General features: G+C 35.4%; 1 protein-coding gene across 6 annotated transcripts in view; it reads right to left on the bottom strand.

Moving 5' to 3' along the window:
- Positions 1–16,501, bottom strand: part of CNOT6L (CCR4-NOT transcription complex subunit 6 like) — a 179,636-nt gene that overhangs the window by 116,946 nt on the left and 46,189 nt on the right. For 5 of the 6 annotated variants that reach the window (XM_077143068.1, XM_077143069.1, XM_077143065.1 and 2 more), the window contains 3 exons: positions 11,886–12,007; positions 8,215–8,401; positions 6,869–6,954 (listed from right to left, as the gene is read on the bottom strand). In XM_077143068.1, the coding sequence (XP_076999183.1) occupies positions 6,869–6,954; positions 8,215–8,401; positions 11,886–11,997 (385 nt within the window). In that variant the 5' untranslated portion in view covers positions 11,998–12,007. The remainder of the gene's footprint in view (positions 1–6,868; positions 6,955–8,214; positions 8,402–11,885; positions 12,008–16,501) is intronic. The other variant, XM_077143070.1, reaches the window with a different exon arrangement.

Below are 16,501 nucleotides of genomic sequence, written 5' to 3'. Positions count from 1 at the left end.
AAAAATTTAAAAAAAAGCAAACTAAACTCAAAGCAAGCAGAAGGAAGGAAAGAAGGAAACAAAGATTAGAGCAAAGATAAATGAAATAGAAAACAAAAAAAACAATAAAGAGACTAAATGCAAGAAAACTTGTTTCATTGAAAAGATCAATTAAAACAGCAAATCTTTAGCTAGAATGACATAGAACAGAATATGAAAAAGAACAACGATCAGGAATTAAACGGAGGGCATTAATACTAACGCCACAGAAATAAAAAGGATTATTAAGAGGATACTATGAACTGTATACCAACAAATTAAATATCCTAGATAAAAATGGACAAATTCCTAGAAGCGCACAAACAACCTATATGACTGAAGAAAGAAACAGAAGATCCTAATAGATGAATAACTAATAAACAAACCGAAATAGCAGTAAAAATTTTATTACTCCCAATCAAGAAAAGCCTAGGTTCAGATGGTTTCACTGGTGAATTCAACCAAACATTCAAAGAGGAATTAAGACCAATCCTGCTCAAACTCTTCCAAATACTTGAAGAGAAGAGAATACTTCCTAACTAATGTTCTGAGGCCAGCTATACCTAATGCCAATGCCAGATAAAGATAGCACAAGAAAGAATATTTCAGACCAATATTTCCCTATGAATACAGATTTTTAAATACTCAACAAAATACTTGCAAATTGAATCCAACAGTACATTTAAAAAATTGTACACCATGACCAGGTGGGATATATTCCAGGTATGCAAGGGTAGTACAACATAAGAAAATCAAGTAATGTAATACACCACACTAACAGAATGAAGGAAAAATATACTATCATCTCAACTGATACAGAAAATGCATCTGACAAAATCTAGCACTCTTTCTCTATAAAAACATTCATAAAACTAGGGATAAAAGGTAACTTCCTCAACATGACAAATGACATATATGAAAACTCTACAGCTAACATCATGCTCAATGGTGAAAGACTAAAAGCTTTACTCCTAATATCAGAAACAAAATGAGGATGCTCTCTGTCACCATGGTTATTCAATATTGTACTGGAAGTTCTAGCCACAGTTATCAGGCAAGAAAAAGAAATAACTCCCTAAGATCAGGAACAAGACAAGGATGTCCACTGTCACCACTGTTATTCAACATTGTGTTGGAAGTTCTAGCCAGAGCAATTAGACAAGAAAAAGAAATACAAGGCATCGAAATTGGAAAGAAATAAAACTCTCATTGTTTGCAGTGATAGGCTATATGTCGAGAACTTCGAAAAATCCACAGCAAAACTACTAGCGCTAACAGAGTACAGCAAAGTGGCAGGTTACAAGGTCAACACTCAAAAATCTGTAGTGTTTCTATATTTGTGATGAGCAATCTGAGGGGTGATTAAGAAAAAATTCCATCTACAACTGCAAACAAAAGAATAAAATATTTAGGAATAAATTTAACTAAGGATACAAAAGACCTATACAAAGAAAACTACAAGAAATTGCTAAAAGAAATCACAGAAGACCTAAATAAATAATGGAAGGGCATACCATGTTCATGGATTGGAAGACTGAATATAGTTAAGATGTCAATTCTACCTAAATTGATTTACAGATTTAATGCAATACCAATTAAAACTCCAAAAACTGGGTAGGCCACAGGGGATCACTGCCAGAGTTCTCGTCTGCCATGCCGGAGACCCAGGTTCGTTTCCTGGTGCCTGTCCATGTTATAAAAAAAATTAAAAATCCCAAAAACTTACTTTGCAAAAATAGAAAAACGAATAACCAAATTTATCTGCAAGGACAGGGTGCCCCAGATAACAAAAAATATCCCGAGAAAGAAAAACGAAGTTGGAAGTCTCATATTACCTGACTTTAAGGCATATTTATGAAGCTACAGTGGTCAAAACAGCATGGTACTGGCATAAAGACAGATATACTGACCAACAGAATAGAACAGAGTGTTCAGACATAGACCCTCTCATCAATGGACAATTATCTTTGATAAGGCAGTCAAGCCAATTCCCCTGGGACAGAACAGTCTCTTCAATAAATGGTCCTTGCAATACTACCTAATTGTAATACAATTATGCTAGCACACTGAACGAAGTTGAAGGTGAGAATGATAGAGGGAAGAGGGCTGGGGGCACAAATGAAATCAGAAGGAAAGATGAAGACTGAGATGGTATAATCTAGGACTGCCTAGGGTGTATAATGATAGTGACTAAATGTGCAAATTTAAAAATGTTTTTGCATGAGGAAGAACAAAGGGATGTCATTATTGCAGGGTGTTGAAAACAGCTGGTAATTAATATTTTAAAATTTTAACTTACATGTGAGACTAAAGCAACAAATGTTTATTTGGTACAAAATTTATATTTTGGCTAGTGCAGTTCCTAATATAACTTATGTGGACAGCTTAATTGAACACCATAAGTACATGGAACCTTGAGTATGACATAAGATTTTGTAGGTTTGTCCAGACTGATGCCCCGATAAATCCCACAGTGATTTGAACAGTAAGTAAAAAAAGCATATGCAAAGTTCCCTTGGGGGAATGCTGAGAAAGGGGGAAAATTCAACTTTCCCAAGTGGAGAATTCTTGATATCCTCACAAGCAGTGGGGACAACCAAAGCAATAGGCTAAGTCCCCAATCTTGGGGTTTGTTCATATGAAACTTAACCCCACAAAGGATAGGCCAAGCCTACTTAAAATTAGGCTTAAGAGTCATCCCCAAGAGAACCTCTTTTGTTGTTCAGATATGACCTCTCTCTCCAGCCAACACAACAAGCAAACTCACTGCCCTCCCCCTTTCTACGTGGGACATGACTTCCAGGGGCGTGAACCTTCCTGGCAACATGGGACAGAAATCCTAGAATGAGCTGAGACTCAGCATCAAGGGATTGAGAAAACCTTCTCCACCAAAAGGGCAAAGAGTGAAATAAGACAAAATAAAGTGTCAATGGCTGGGAGATTCCAGAGTCGAGAGGTTATCCTGGAGGTTATTCTTATGCATTAAATAGGTATCACCTTGTTAGTCAAGAGATAATGGAGAGGTTGGAGGGAACTACCTGAAAATGTAGAGCTGTGTTCCAATAGCCATGTTTCTTGAAGATGACTATATAATGATATAGCTTTCACAATGTGACTGTGTGATTGTGAAAACCTTGTGTCTGATGGTCCTTTTATCTACCTTATCAACAGACAAGTAAAACATATGGAATAAAAATAAATAATAGGGGGAACAAATGTTAAAATAAATTTAGTAGACTGAAATGCTGGTGATCAATGAAAGGGAGGGGTAAGGAGGATGGTATGGATGAGTTTTTTTCTGTTGTCTTTTTATTTCTTTTTCTGAATGGATGTAAATGTTCTAAGAAATGATTATGATGATGAATATGCAACTACGTGATGATATTGTGAATTACTGATTATATACGTAGAATGGAATGATATGTTAAGAATGTTTTTGTTTGATGTTATATTTTTTTAAAAAAACTAATAAAAATTTTAAAAAGTATAAAATAAAATAAACGGTGCTTGGAGAATTGGATATCCACATGCAAAAGAATGAAAGAATATCCATATCTCACACCCTATACAAAAATTAACTCAAAATAGATCAAAGATCTAAACATTAGAGCTAAGATCACAAAACTTTTAGAAGAAAATGTAGCAAAGTATCATACAAAACTTGTAATAGGAGGCGGTTTTCTAGATCTTACACCCAAAGCACAAGCACTGAAGAAAAAAGAAATAAATGGGAACTTTTCAAAATTAAACACTTTTGTGCATCAAAGAACTTCACCAAGAAAGTAAAAAACAGCCTACACAATGGAGACAATATTTGGAAACGATATATCAGATAAGGGTCTAGGCTCCAGAATATATAAAGAGATTGTTCAACTCAACAACAAAAAGACAAACAACCCAATTACAAAATGGGCAAAAGACATGTATAGACACATCTCAGAAGAGAATACAAATGACTAAAAGGCACATGAAAAGATGTTCAACTTCCCTGGGTATTAGGGAAATGCAACTCAAAACCACAATGAGATATCATCTCACACCCACCAGAATGGCCATTATCAATAAAACAGAAAACAACAAGTGTTGGAGAGGATGTGGAGAAAGAGATACACTTATCCACTGTTGATGGGAATGTAAAATGGTACAATTGCTATGGAAGGCAATTCCTCAGGTAGCTAAGTATAGAATTGCCATATGATCCGGTAATATTATTGCTAGGTATCTACTCAGAGGACATGAGGCCAAAGACATAAACGGACATTTGCACACCAATATTTATAGCAGTATTATATTTTACAATTGCTGAGAGATGGGAACAGCCCAAATGTCCATCAACACACGAGTGGCTAAATAAGCTGTGGTATATACATATAATGGAATTTTATGCAGCTAGAAAACAGAATAAAGTCATGAAGTTTTATGGATGGACCTTGAGGACATTAAGCTGAGTGAGATTAGCCAGAAACAAAAGGACAAATACTGTATGGTCTCACTGATATGAACTAACATTAACTAACTTGGAGAATCTCATTTAAGAACAGAGGTCATCAGGAGATAGAAATAGTGCAGATATTGGGTAATTGGAGCTGAAGGGATACAGACTGTGCAACAGGACTGATTGTAAAAGTTCAGAAATGGATAGCACAATACTACCTGATTATAGTACAGTACTGCCTCTGATGAGAACTCAACCCCCACTGGCAAGTGGATGGCAGCCTGGTTATGGTCATGAAGGAAGAACTCCAGAGGAGCCATGCCCAGATTCCTGACCCAGATGAAGCTGAGATAGCCCCTGTGTTGTTTCAAGCTGGAGGCTGTATAAACAGGAAGACACTTGGAAGAAATTGAAATGACTAATACTGGAGGCTAAGGAAAGCATTCCGAATCAGGAGCATCATGGAAAAAAGCAGAAGATGGTAAATCCAGCAGCAAGTGTGGTTGGTAAATTCATCAATGCAGTAGTCATTCAGCCTCAGGGTGGACAGTCAGATGATATCAATGGCCCAAGCATAGTGAAATTTGAAGGCAGAACTTTTGAGATAAATCTCTTATCTGTGATGAAGGTCATCAGCTCTGAGAAAGGTCTGTGAACTATTAATCAACCAAGTTAAATCTTTAGGTTGAAGGAGCAGTAGAGGCAGGAACCAAACCTTGGGCATATATTAGGGCCTGGATCTCAGCATCAGGCAGAAAAGACCTATCTATCAAATTTAGAAGCCAGGAAAACATAGTGAGTCCCAGAGTATTGAATCCTAAAACCTTGCTTGCTCCTCCAAGTATGACCCATAATGGACTGTATTAGCATCAGCTTCAAGCTTGTTAAAAATGCAAAATCTCAGCCCCATTCCAGACCTACTGAATCTGACTTTGTATTTCAATAAGTCTTTTCAAGAAGCACATTAAAGTTTGAGAAGCACTGTTTTAAATAACTTCTCATTAAGAACTGCTAATTTTTCCCCTAGATGAATGTGTTTGGGTGATCAAGTAATCCCATTTGTGAGTAAAAACAAGCAGCAGACTTTTAGTATATCCTCATTGTAAGCATATAGCAAATTGAGGACAGAGTCCTTGATACCATCTTATTGGACTGCTGTGCTTAAAATAAAATTGTCACTTCAAAAGAAAAAGAAAAAGAAATAAAAGGCATGTAAAGGGAAGGAAAACTCTATTTTTAGACATGATCCTCTAGAGAAGATTCAGAGAAATCCACGACAAAGCCAGTGGGGTTAATTAAATGATAATGGTAAAACGGTAGAGTACACGATCAGTATGCAAAAAATAAATAAGAGTTTCTATATACTAGTAGTAAAGCTAAAGAAAAAATTAAGAAAATGATTGCATCTTTATAGCAATGAAGATAATAAAAAAATCTAAGAATAAATTTGACCAATGATATAAAGGTTTTATATATTGAAAACTACAAAAACACTGCCAAAAGAAATTAAACATCTAAATAAATAGAAATACATTCAGTGTTCACGGATTGGAAGACTGAATACTGTTGAGATGTCAATACCACCCACAGCAATTTATAGATTCAATGCAGTTCTACTCAAAATTCCAACAGCTTTTCTTTGTGGAAATGAAAAAGCCAATCACCAAATTCATGTAACTGTAAGGAGCCCCAAACAGCCAAAACCATTTTGAAAAAGAAGAATGAAGTTAAAAAACTTACGCTTTCTGGTTTTAAAACTTATTACAAAGGTACAATACTCAAAACACCATTTGTAAAGGACAGCCATATAAACCAATACATTCGAACAGAGTTCAGAAATAAACCCTCACACCTTTGACCAAAAGATCTTAGTCAAGGTTTCTAAGCCTACTCAGTGAGGAAAGAATAGTCTCTTCAACAAATAGTGCTGGGAGAATTGGATGGTTGTGTGCAGAAGAACGAAGGTGGACCCCTACCTCATACCATATACAAATATTAACTCAAAATTGATCAAAAACTTAAATATCTGAACTCCTATTTGAGAACTCTCTACTTACTGCATTATTTTCCTGTAAACTTAAAACTGCTCTAAATAAATATAAATAAAAAGACTAATTTAGAAATTATTTCACGTTTTGCCTTCTAAAAATAAAAAGCTACCATTCATTAGAGATATTTCATTATTCTAATGCTTCATAAAGATATTCCTGTTCTCAACATCTTAAAATTTTGAGAAAAAAAAAATGACAAGAAGGGATCTAATTTTCTTTCATTTTTTAAGCTATTTTAAGTTATTTTTCATTTTTTAAGTTTCTGTTAAGCTTTTCTGTACTGTATCATTTGAGTAGAAAGTTGCACTGCTTAGAACACTTCAATTCTTAATGTTAACACTATCCTATTTTTTAAATTACTCACCTTTCAAACCTAGAGTTTGTAGCTGGAAAAGCCGACCAAGTTCATAAGGCAAAACCCGTAACAGATTGTTATTTAAAAGCAATTCCCTGTTAAAAAAAAAAAGAAAAAAAACTATTTTGTTTTAGTTAAAATATAACAAACTATTAACATTTACAATTGCAGTTTTAATCTTCCTTCCAATATATCATGAATGATATTTATATTCAAAGCATTATTTCTACATGTTTATTTAAAAGCTTCGTGTAATATTAAAGTACTACAAAATATGTACCTGCCACATTGTTAGTAGTGCTACTATGGTTTATTTCTATTTCAAACAAATTAAAGTTAAAGGTGAAGAAATTGCCTAGCATTCTCACCCAAAATGTGAACCAGATGTAAACTGAAGTGGCACTATTATACAGATAGTCTTGAAACCAGTCTAACTCACAGGGGAAAAAAAATTTTCTACAAATTTCAAGATTTAACTATAATTAGTGGTCAATCACCTACATCATTTTTCATAACTGAATACAACTGTCATCACATCAAAATACTATGATGGACAATCATTACATACAACACAAATACTAAAATAAAGCATGAGATGCAGAGATAAAACCTAAACGATAGATAAAATCTAACCTTGTGGTTGTGAAATTTTAGACAGAATATAGAAAAAAATAAACAGCACCCTCATTATTAAATGGTCAAAAAGTTTTAAAAAACAAAAACATAGTAAAGACACGATGAAGAACTGGATTCTAAAACACTGTAAATGCTTAATTTTAAACACTAATAGCAACTTTTTTAAGTTACTGCTCAGCAGATAAGCAAGGTAGAAACAATTCTTGTTTTAAAATATTTATATAAGGTCTCAAGGTTCTCTGCAAAATTTCCTTCTATGAAGAAATTCTTAAAAGACTCTCAAGGTCAGAAATAAATCTTTTTAGTATCAGGTTTGAAGGTTTCCTTAAGGAGTTATAATACAAAATGAAGTACACCTTGACCTATGTAATAGAGATACATTCCTAAAGTTTTACCTATAAGTAAATCATACTTTCCCAGTTATTTCTGATTAGATTTATCGAGCGCTCAACCCCAAATTGAGGCTTATTTTTTTTAACCCCATCCCACCTCAAGTGTGTCAAAAGAAGTTGATAATATAACCACATTTTTAGCCAGTAACCTCCAAGTTAAAAGGAAAGAAATGTTCATTGTAGAACAACTCAAGCACAGTTTATGTTACATCATTTGAACTTCACACATACACAGAAATTCAATTTAAGATAAGTAATATTACATAATTTATTATTTGAAAAATTAACAATTTTATATAGTGAGTCATATCTATAACATTTTCTCACCTGAGAGACACCATATTTCCTAGTTCTGCTGGTAAACTTCTGAGTTTATTGGATGATAGATCCAGGTAAACCAGATTATGAAGCTTGGCAATATCAGGTGGAATGCGACTAAGGTAATTGTCATTTAAGTGCAGTGCTGTCAAGTGTGTCAATGACCAAAGTGATGTACTTAAGCTCCGCACTCTACCTAAAAGGCAAAATATTGAGGTATAAAACCTTAGGTTGAATTCAAAGAATACAAAAACTGGAAGGGCTAAAAAGTAGAAAAGGCTGCAAATATATATATAGATATTGCATCTCTGACATTTTAATGTGTTTAATGTCATTTGATTGCTTCAAAACACATCTGGTCCTCCTTAATTTCATGTCACTTTCTCCTAATAACTACTCTTTCCCCATTTATTCTCCAGGTATTAAATGAAATTTGACATAATGAGGAGCCAAGGTGATTGATTATATGGTGACAAGGAGAAACTATGGGGTTGAACTGAGCTTTGGCAGAACAGTTCTAAAATATTTTTTAAGTCATAGTCATAACCAAAATACATCTCAGATATTCCATGAAAATTAATAGTGCAAGTTTTATCCATTTCCCAGGCTTGAAATAATCTACAAACTTTCAACAGACAATAATTACTATGACTTAGAATCAACCTTAGATTAGCTAACAGGAAAACCATTTTACCCCAAAAGGGGATATTTGCCCCAATTTTCTGATGTTATAATTACACAGATCAACAACTCTGGTTTAAGATTTGGCAGTTTAAGTGTAAAATTCTCAAGGAAACAGTCATGCATTAACATTTATCAATCAAAAAGCATCAAATAGTTATAGAGGAACAAAAGCTAGATTTGGTTCAAAGTACTGATTTTTATCATTAATTAGCTGTATAAACCTGTGCAAAAGATCTAGCCTAGCTTCTATAAAATATAATATTATCTAATCTATATACCGAAAAAAGGATTAACAATACAAAATAACTTATATGAAGAAATTCTGTAAACTTTACAAGGTAAAGTGGTGACTTAATTATGTAGTACTTTTCAAACAATAGATTTTTATAAGGATGCAGTGGAAGGTAAAGAGAGTACAAAGTCTCAAAAAGGAAATGTTACTTTCATGTAGCTACTGAACAGTAGCTTCAAACTTAGATCTCTTTTCCAGGGTCCTTTCTACCACACGTTCCTTCCTGCTGCCTATAATCAGACATAAAGTGCCCATTAGGATTTTGCATCTTAATTAATTTCCCTTTCAAGGGAAGAGAGGCGCTGGTAAAAAAAAAAAAAAAAAAAAGGATTTTAGTTTTACCCATGTCCCCGAGGGTAAATGTCCCCAAGCAACACATCACAATGTCTGGGGACAGTTCTGGCTGTCACAACAAGAAGGGCACTATCGGCATCTTGTAGGCAGAAGACAGGAATACTGTGAAACATCTTAAATTGCACACAATAGCCCCCTAGCACAAAGTATTATCCAGCCCAAAAGTGTCAGTACTGCTGAGATTGAGAATACTGATTTAACCTAACAGGATTTGTTCTTATTCAATATCTTTATGGAAATAAGTGTCAGAAATCTTTACGCTAAATTTACTGGGATTTTTTGCTATTGATACATTACTGTGGGTTAACTCTTCCAAACAAAAGCCTACCGTAGAGTCTGCCTGTCTTGTCTCTACAGTATGAGCTGTACTACCCAGTCCTTCTTCACTTGTATCAATACCAGTCTTTCCCCAAACTATGAGACACTCATCAAGAAGGAGAAAAAGGTAACTGTGCTGGGGAACCCTTCCAAAGCTCTGTCCCAGTCATGTCCACAGTGATCAAGATCTACAGTGACCTCTCTATGCTTGACCATGTCATGCTGTCTGGTCCCTGTTCAAAACATTCTTCATGAACCAGTGCTGCCAGCGGCTAGGGACCTTCATCTACTCTGTGAAGTATAGGGATCAGAAAATTGTAGGCAATGTGACTGGGACCCAGAGCATTTCCTCCACCAAGTGCCTAAATACCTGCATCCTGTTCTTCAGCCTCCTACTCACCATTAGTATCATCATTCTTTTTAACTCTGGTTCAACGATAAGCTTCTAAGACATTTTCCATCAGATACAGGATCATGGAAATGACCAAAAGCTGCCCTTGCCCTTGTCTCATGCCTTTCACCATTCACTCATTGCCCAGCATGAAGTGTTGATCCTGCTCCTATACCCTTCCATTTTACTGTGGTTTATGATACACACATATCTGTCCAGTATTGAAACCAAAGTGTAAAGCATGTTAGAAAAAAAAACTATTGGAGAAAAACTACATCCTATAATTCTGCATTGCACTGATTAACAAAACACGAACAATTGTTTGGAGCTGAATGTACCCCAGAAAAATATGTTCGTAAATGTAATCCATTCCTGTGGGTGTGAACCATTGCAAGTAGGACCGTTTGAGGAGGTTACTTCAGTTAAGGTGTAGCCCAAATCAATCAAGATGAATATTAATCCTATTACTGGAGCTCTTTATAAGTAGAATGAAATTCAAAAAGAGAAAGTCAAGAGAAGTAAGAAGCTGAAATTCACTGGAACCTGGAAGAGAACTAAGAAGTCAAGAAAATCCATCATGTGCATTGCCACATGACAGAAGAGCCACGGACCAAGGGTTGCAGAGAGCCAGCCCCCAAACCCCATTAGTCTTCAGGGAGGAAGCACCACCTTGATGATTCCTTAATTTAGACTTTTTCCTGGCCTCAAAACCATAAACCATTACATTCCCATTGTTTAAGTCATCCTTTTGCATGGCATTTTCTTAAACAGTCTAGGAAACTAAAACAACTTATACTCTATTTTTAAATAAACATTTAATTTTGTAATAATCTTAGATTTACAGAAAAGTTAACAAGATAATGCATTCAATATCCCCTAATACGTCTTACATTACTATACATGGTACATCTGTAAGCAATAAAAAACCAACATTACTACATTACTATGAACTAAACTCCAGACTTTATTTATTTTTATACTTTTTCTGTTTCAGAATCCAATCAAAACACTGTATTACATTTAAGCACATTGTTTCCTTAGCCTCCACTGGTCTGTTACAATTTCTCAATCTTTCCTGGTCTTTCATGACTGACAATTTTGAGGATTACTAGTGAAGTGATTTGTAGAATCTCTTTCATTTTGGGTTTGTCTGATGTTTCTCGATTGGACTAGGGTTACAAGTTTTGGGAATCTAATTATATTTTAACAAATCCTAGATATGTATGGAAATCCCTTAAGACAGTTATCACACATTTTGCTAGATAGAATGACTTCTAGGTTTCCTACTCTACCAACACTGGGATGACAGGAGAATACCAAAGACTACAATTTGAAAAATAGTAACAGCCAAAACAAGTATCTATTAAATAAAAGAACCTTGTTTTACTTAGAAATTAAATTTCAAAGTCCTCAATTCCAGATACCAACAATGGTATCAAGTCAATTAAAAGAAAGGGTGGGAGTAAAGATACTTAACAACAGATGACATGAACATAGTAAACACTAGTAATTCAGCATCTTGGTTTTTTTTCTATTAGTTCATCTAATTAAAAAATTAAAAAAGAAATGAATATGGCAATATTCAACTCTTATTCATTATTGCTATTATATCCTAGATTAAATGCTTCAAATTCCACTCACCCGAGATCTCTAATTCTGCCCAGTGAGATTTTTTCCCATTGGCTACCTCCTCTGCTGACATGATGGTATAAATTCTGCGAGGATCTGGAGGATCATATTTTTCCTTTGGCATCCCTATTAGTCTGTTAAGAAAAACAGAAATATCAACATTATAGTTTTACTTAAAAAATAGAGAAAATAAGATGGTAAAATGTATTTTCTATCTCCCCTTGCCAAGAGAGTTTTTTAACTACAAATTCTCACTTGAAGAAAAGCATATCACCAACATTATATATATATGAAGATACTGCAGGAACTCAGTAAAAGATGCTGACAGGAAAATGAAAGTAAGCAGTAACACTGGGCTTCACAGGAAACACTGTAGTTATATCCTGAACATCTATTCCTCATTCCCCCTCACTTAGCTTCACAGCCTTCCTAGACAGACTGACCACACACCAGTTTCCTACAGGACTAGTCTAAGAGAATCAGGCTAATCCCTTCTTCCTTGCCCCAGTGATATTCAGATATTCCATGCATAAGACAAGCAAAGCATGACATTCCCTTTGCCACAAAGCTAAATAAAGAAGGATATAGAATTGGTGTTTGCAGCAATCCTACAACTATAAGGGAGACTAGCCATGAAAGGCAGAGTCTATAAATTCTCTAAACAGAACCACACTGCTCACTATGATAGCACTCCCAAACACTAGGCTTCTCAGATAAATGAACCAATATATTTCTTTTATTGTTTAAGGTAGTTTGTTGTCTTTTCTGTTATTCGCAATCAAAAGCATCAAGTGACCATATATCTTGGTTTGCCCAAGTCAGTATTGGTTTCTACATGCTGCTTTGATGTAACTATTAACAGTATACCTTTTCTCTTCCATAAAGTGTCCAATATGAACAACGAATCACATGGCCATCCTAATCAAAACTAATAATATGCAGATTTTTTCATGTAATCGCCAAAATAATCACTGAACACTCATTAATGAGAACAGACTAAACACACAACTGGTCAAATGTGCAGATGACAAACCCTAAAAGTAACCATAAAGAAATCCAATATGAGAATTATTTGGTGGCAGAAAATAAAATCCAGTTCAAATCTAACAAGAATTACTTGCCACACAGTGTTCTTAGTTGGTTCTCTGCTCCTATTTTAAGATAGACACACCAAACTAAGTGTCTAAATCTCTATTTAACTGTTTCTAATTAGAGTTTAGAACACATACCCCAAATGGTAAGAGTTACTTTCAGGTGGGCTGAAAATTGTCCATCTAGAGAATTTTAAAAATTCTCCATCATGTATGAAGAAACCAAAACTAGATTATAAGAGTGCAATTAACATCTCCCACACCATAAATTTCTCCCATATTTCAGAAGTGAAAATAGCCATTCCCTCCCAGAATGCAAAAGGGACAAATAAAAAGTTTTTAGATTCGTCTGTCTGCTAACAGCAATTAGCTTTCAGTTTCTACATTAAGCTCTTCAACTCTTCAGAGTCTGCCAAACCATATTTTATTTTCCATAAATGTCCTAGAACTTCATATAGCACAAATAATCTGATCATTCTCCCCAAAGCAAAAATAGTTTCACATATAGCCTATATAAAATGCCTTTGCAAATTAAGTTTTTAGAGAATAAATTATTCAGAATTTCTACTGTGTACCATAAGGCACTATAGGTACTTTTACAAACTAAAACAAGATTCTACAATAGCAAAGCCAAATCAAACATATCCCAATCCAAAGCCATGATACATAATCCATTATCTACAATGAGGAGAGTAAGCAAAGACTACTATATTTGTAAAAACACAGGTTTTCTCAATTTTAGATAATTCTTATCAACCATGGGGTATAGGATTAGAGGTCATCTTAATTTGATTGCTTTCATCATGACTCCCACTAGATGATATGTTCCACAACAGTTATTCCTGAATGCAGACATATTCTTTTTATATCCCCATGTAATTACTGCCATAGGAGATATTTCATATGCTTTTGTGGGATGATCATATATGCCTTATAACCCTAAGATTGATCACCTTCCTCTAACTTTTCCCATCCCATAGCCAATTAACAGTAAAGACTTTTCTGAACTAATCTCAAGAAATGCTATAAAATCCCTGTGTTCAATTTTCCAAAAATACATTTACAATCTAGACAGAAGAGAGATTAATAATTACCATTTTAATGGCACTCCAATTCTAATCTGTGAAACAGTTACTAAAAAGAAATATTTTTTTGTTTTATTGCAAGTTTCGATCTTCGTTAAGTCCACAAAAACTTAAACAAAATCACTTCCTAAAAATAAATCCCTAAAAAGTTTCCCCGTATCTTTAATATATAATAATTAAAGTAATATCAATACTGCCATGTTAGAAGCCAGAGGTCCCTTTCTAGATCTGATTAGGATGCCAAAAAGAATACAAGACACTAAATTCTTTAAAATGAAATCTAGATTTGTATAGTCTGATTAAAACTAAAACATTTTTCATGATGTTAACTAAGAAATTTAAGTAGAATCTACAGTTCTGGGATCACTACTGTTTCAACATTAGGCTTTCAAGTGTGCTATTAAAAACATACACAACTTGGGGGGCCAAGATGGTAGCTCAGTGAGGTGTGAATTTTAGTTCAGCCTCCAGAGCATCTAGTAAATAGCAAGGAACAGAACAAAACAACTGCTGGGGCCACATGGGTGACTAGACACACAGCATACCCCAGTCTGGATAAGCTGGACCGGCAGCAGCCCACCCAGAACCGTGAGTTCCCCAAGCCGCAGAGCTGGTGTCCCTCTCCCCCAGGCTGCTTCCCAGAGGGAAAGGAAAGAGACTTTACCAGCAGCAGGGGATGAGCACAACCAAGCTCCAATAGTGGAATTAACAAATTCTGACTACCAAAAATAGGCCCCCAGCTCAGCTGAACCTCCAGTAAAAGCTGAGGTTGCCGGTTTTTGTGCTAGCACAGAGGGGGCTGGAGTGACAGAAAAAAGAAAATGGAAAAATTAAAACAGAGGTTTTTTGGACCGGATTGCACATAATACTCAAAAGGGTCTGGGCCCTGAAGAAAAGGGGGGGCACATATGACCTAGAGATACACAGAGTAACGTACCAACTTAAGCTCTTGAGTGGCAAACCCAAGGAATGGGGATCCTGCTCTGAAAAGGATTTTTCTTTTTCTCTTCTGTGGCTGCAGGGCTTCTCAGGCTCCAGTGGCCTCAGGCATTGGCAGAATTAATATTCTTTGAGTGTTTGTCTGGAGCCTGTGCCTTCCCCAGGAGAGGGGTGGGACTCAGCTCAGGCGGAATCCCTCCCTCAAGGAATTCAGATACCAGGTTCTGGAAAGTAAAGGGATTAAAGCCAGCCTACAATGTCTCCTCTGTCCTAATAAAGCCCCCAGCAGAGACAGTCTGGTGAAGTTAAAGGTACCACATCACCTTATGCTGGTAGGACTCAACAGGCAGAAAAGTGCCAAATACTGGGCAGGACAGGAAAAACAGAGTCCAAGAGGCTTCATAGGAAAGTCTTTCAAGCAGCTGGGTCTCACCCTCAGGGAAAAATCGATGCAGGTCACTCTTTCCTCCTGAGAGAAGGCCAGTTTGATCTGGGAAAATCTAACTGGGGTCTATAATACCTAAGTAGACCCTTCTAAAGGGGGAGAAAAAGGTACCATACAGGTAGGGCAAGAAACAAGAAAACAAAAACTGAAAAATTCTGATCTGTTAAACAAAACCTAAACTAGAGGTCTAGAATAAGCTGAACTAAATGTCAAAGAACTGACAGACCACAAAGCCATCCAGAAAGAAAATCCTAGGTGAAAAAAAAAAAGGGAAAACAATGTCCAGAATGAACTAATTAAGGAAATAAAAATGACTAGACACCAGCAAAAAGTAACAAATCATACTAGGAAAACTGACGACATGGCCCATTGAAAGGAACAAACCAATAATTCAAATGAGATACATAAGTTGAAACAATTAATTAATAATGTTCAAACAGACATGGAAAGCTTCACCAAAAATCAAATCAATGAATTCATGGAGGATATCAAGAAGGAAAGGAATGAACAAAAAGAAATTGAAACTCTGAAAAAACAAATCACAGAATTTATGGGAATGAAAGTCACAGGAGAAGAGATGAAAAAAAACAATGGAAACAAACAATGTTGGATTATAAGAAACAGAAGATAGGATTAGTGAAATGGAGGAAATGATATCTGAAATCCGACATGCAAAAGAAAATATAGGGAAAAGAATGGAAAAATATGAGCAGGGACTCAAGGAACTGAATGACAACATGAAGGGTATGAATATACGTGTTGTGGGTGTCCCAGAAGAAGAGAGGTAGGGAAAAAGAAGAGAAAAACTAATGGAGGAAATTGTAACTGAAAATTTTTATGGAAGACTTAAAGTTAGAGCTTCAAAAAATGCAGCATACCGCAAACAAAATAGATCCAAACAGACATACTCCAAGACACTTACTAATCAGAATGTCAAACATCAAAGTGAAAGAGAGAATCTTGAAAGCAGCAAGAGAAAAGCAATGCATCACATACAAGGGAAGACCAATAAGACTATGCGTACATTTTTCAGCAGAAACCATGGAAGCGAGAAGACAGTGGAAAGAT

Source organism: Tamandua tetradactyla, chromosome 24 (assembly GCF_023851605.1).
Source record: "Tamandua tetradactyla isolate mTamTet1 chromosome 24, mTamTet1.pri, whole genome shotgun sequence".
NCBI lineage: Eukaryota > Metazoa > Chordata > Mammalia > Pilosa > Myrmecophagidae > Tamandua > Tamandua tetradactyla.
The sequence above is the reverse complement of the archived record's forward strand: the minus strand, read 5'-3'. Positions and strand labels throughout refer to the sequence as shown.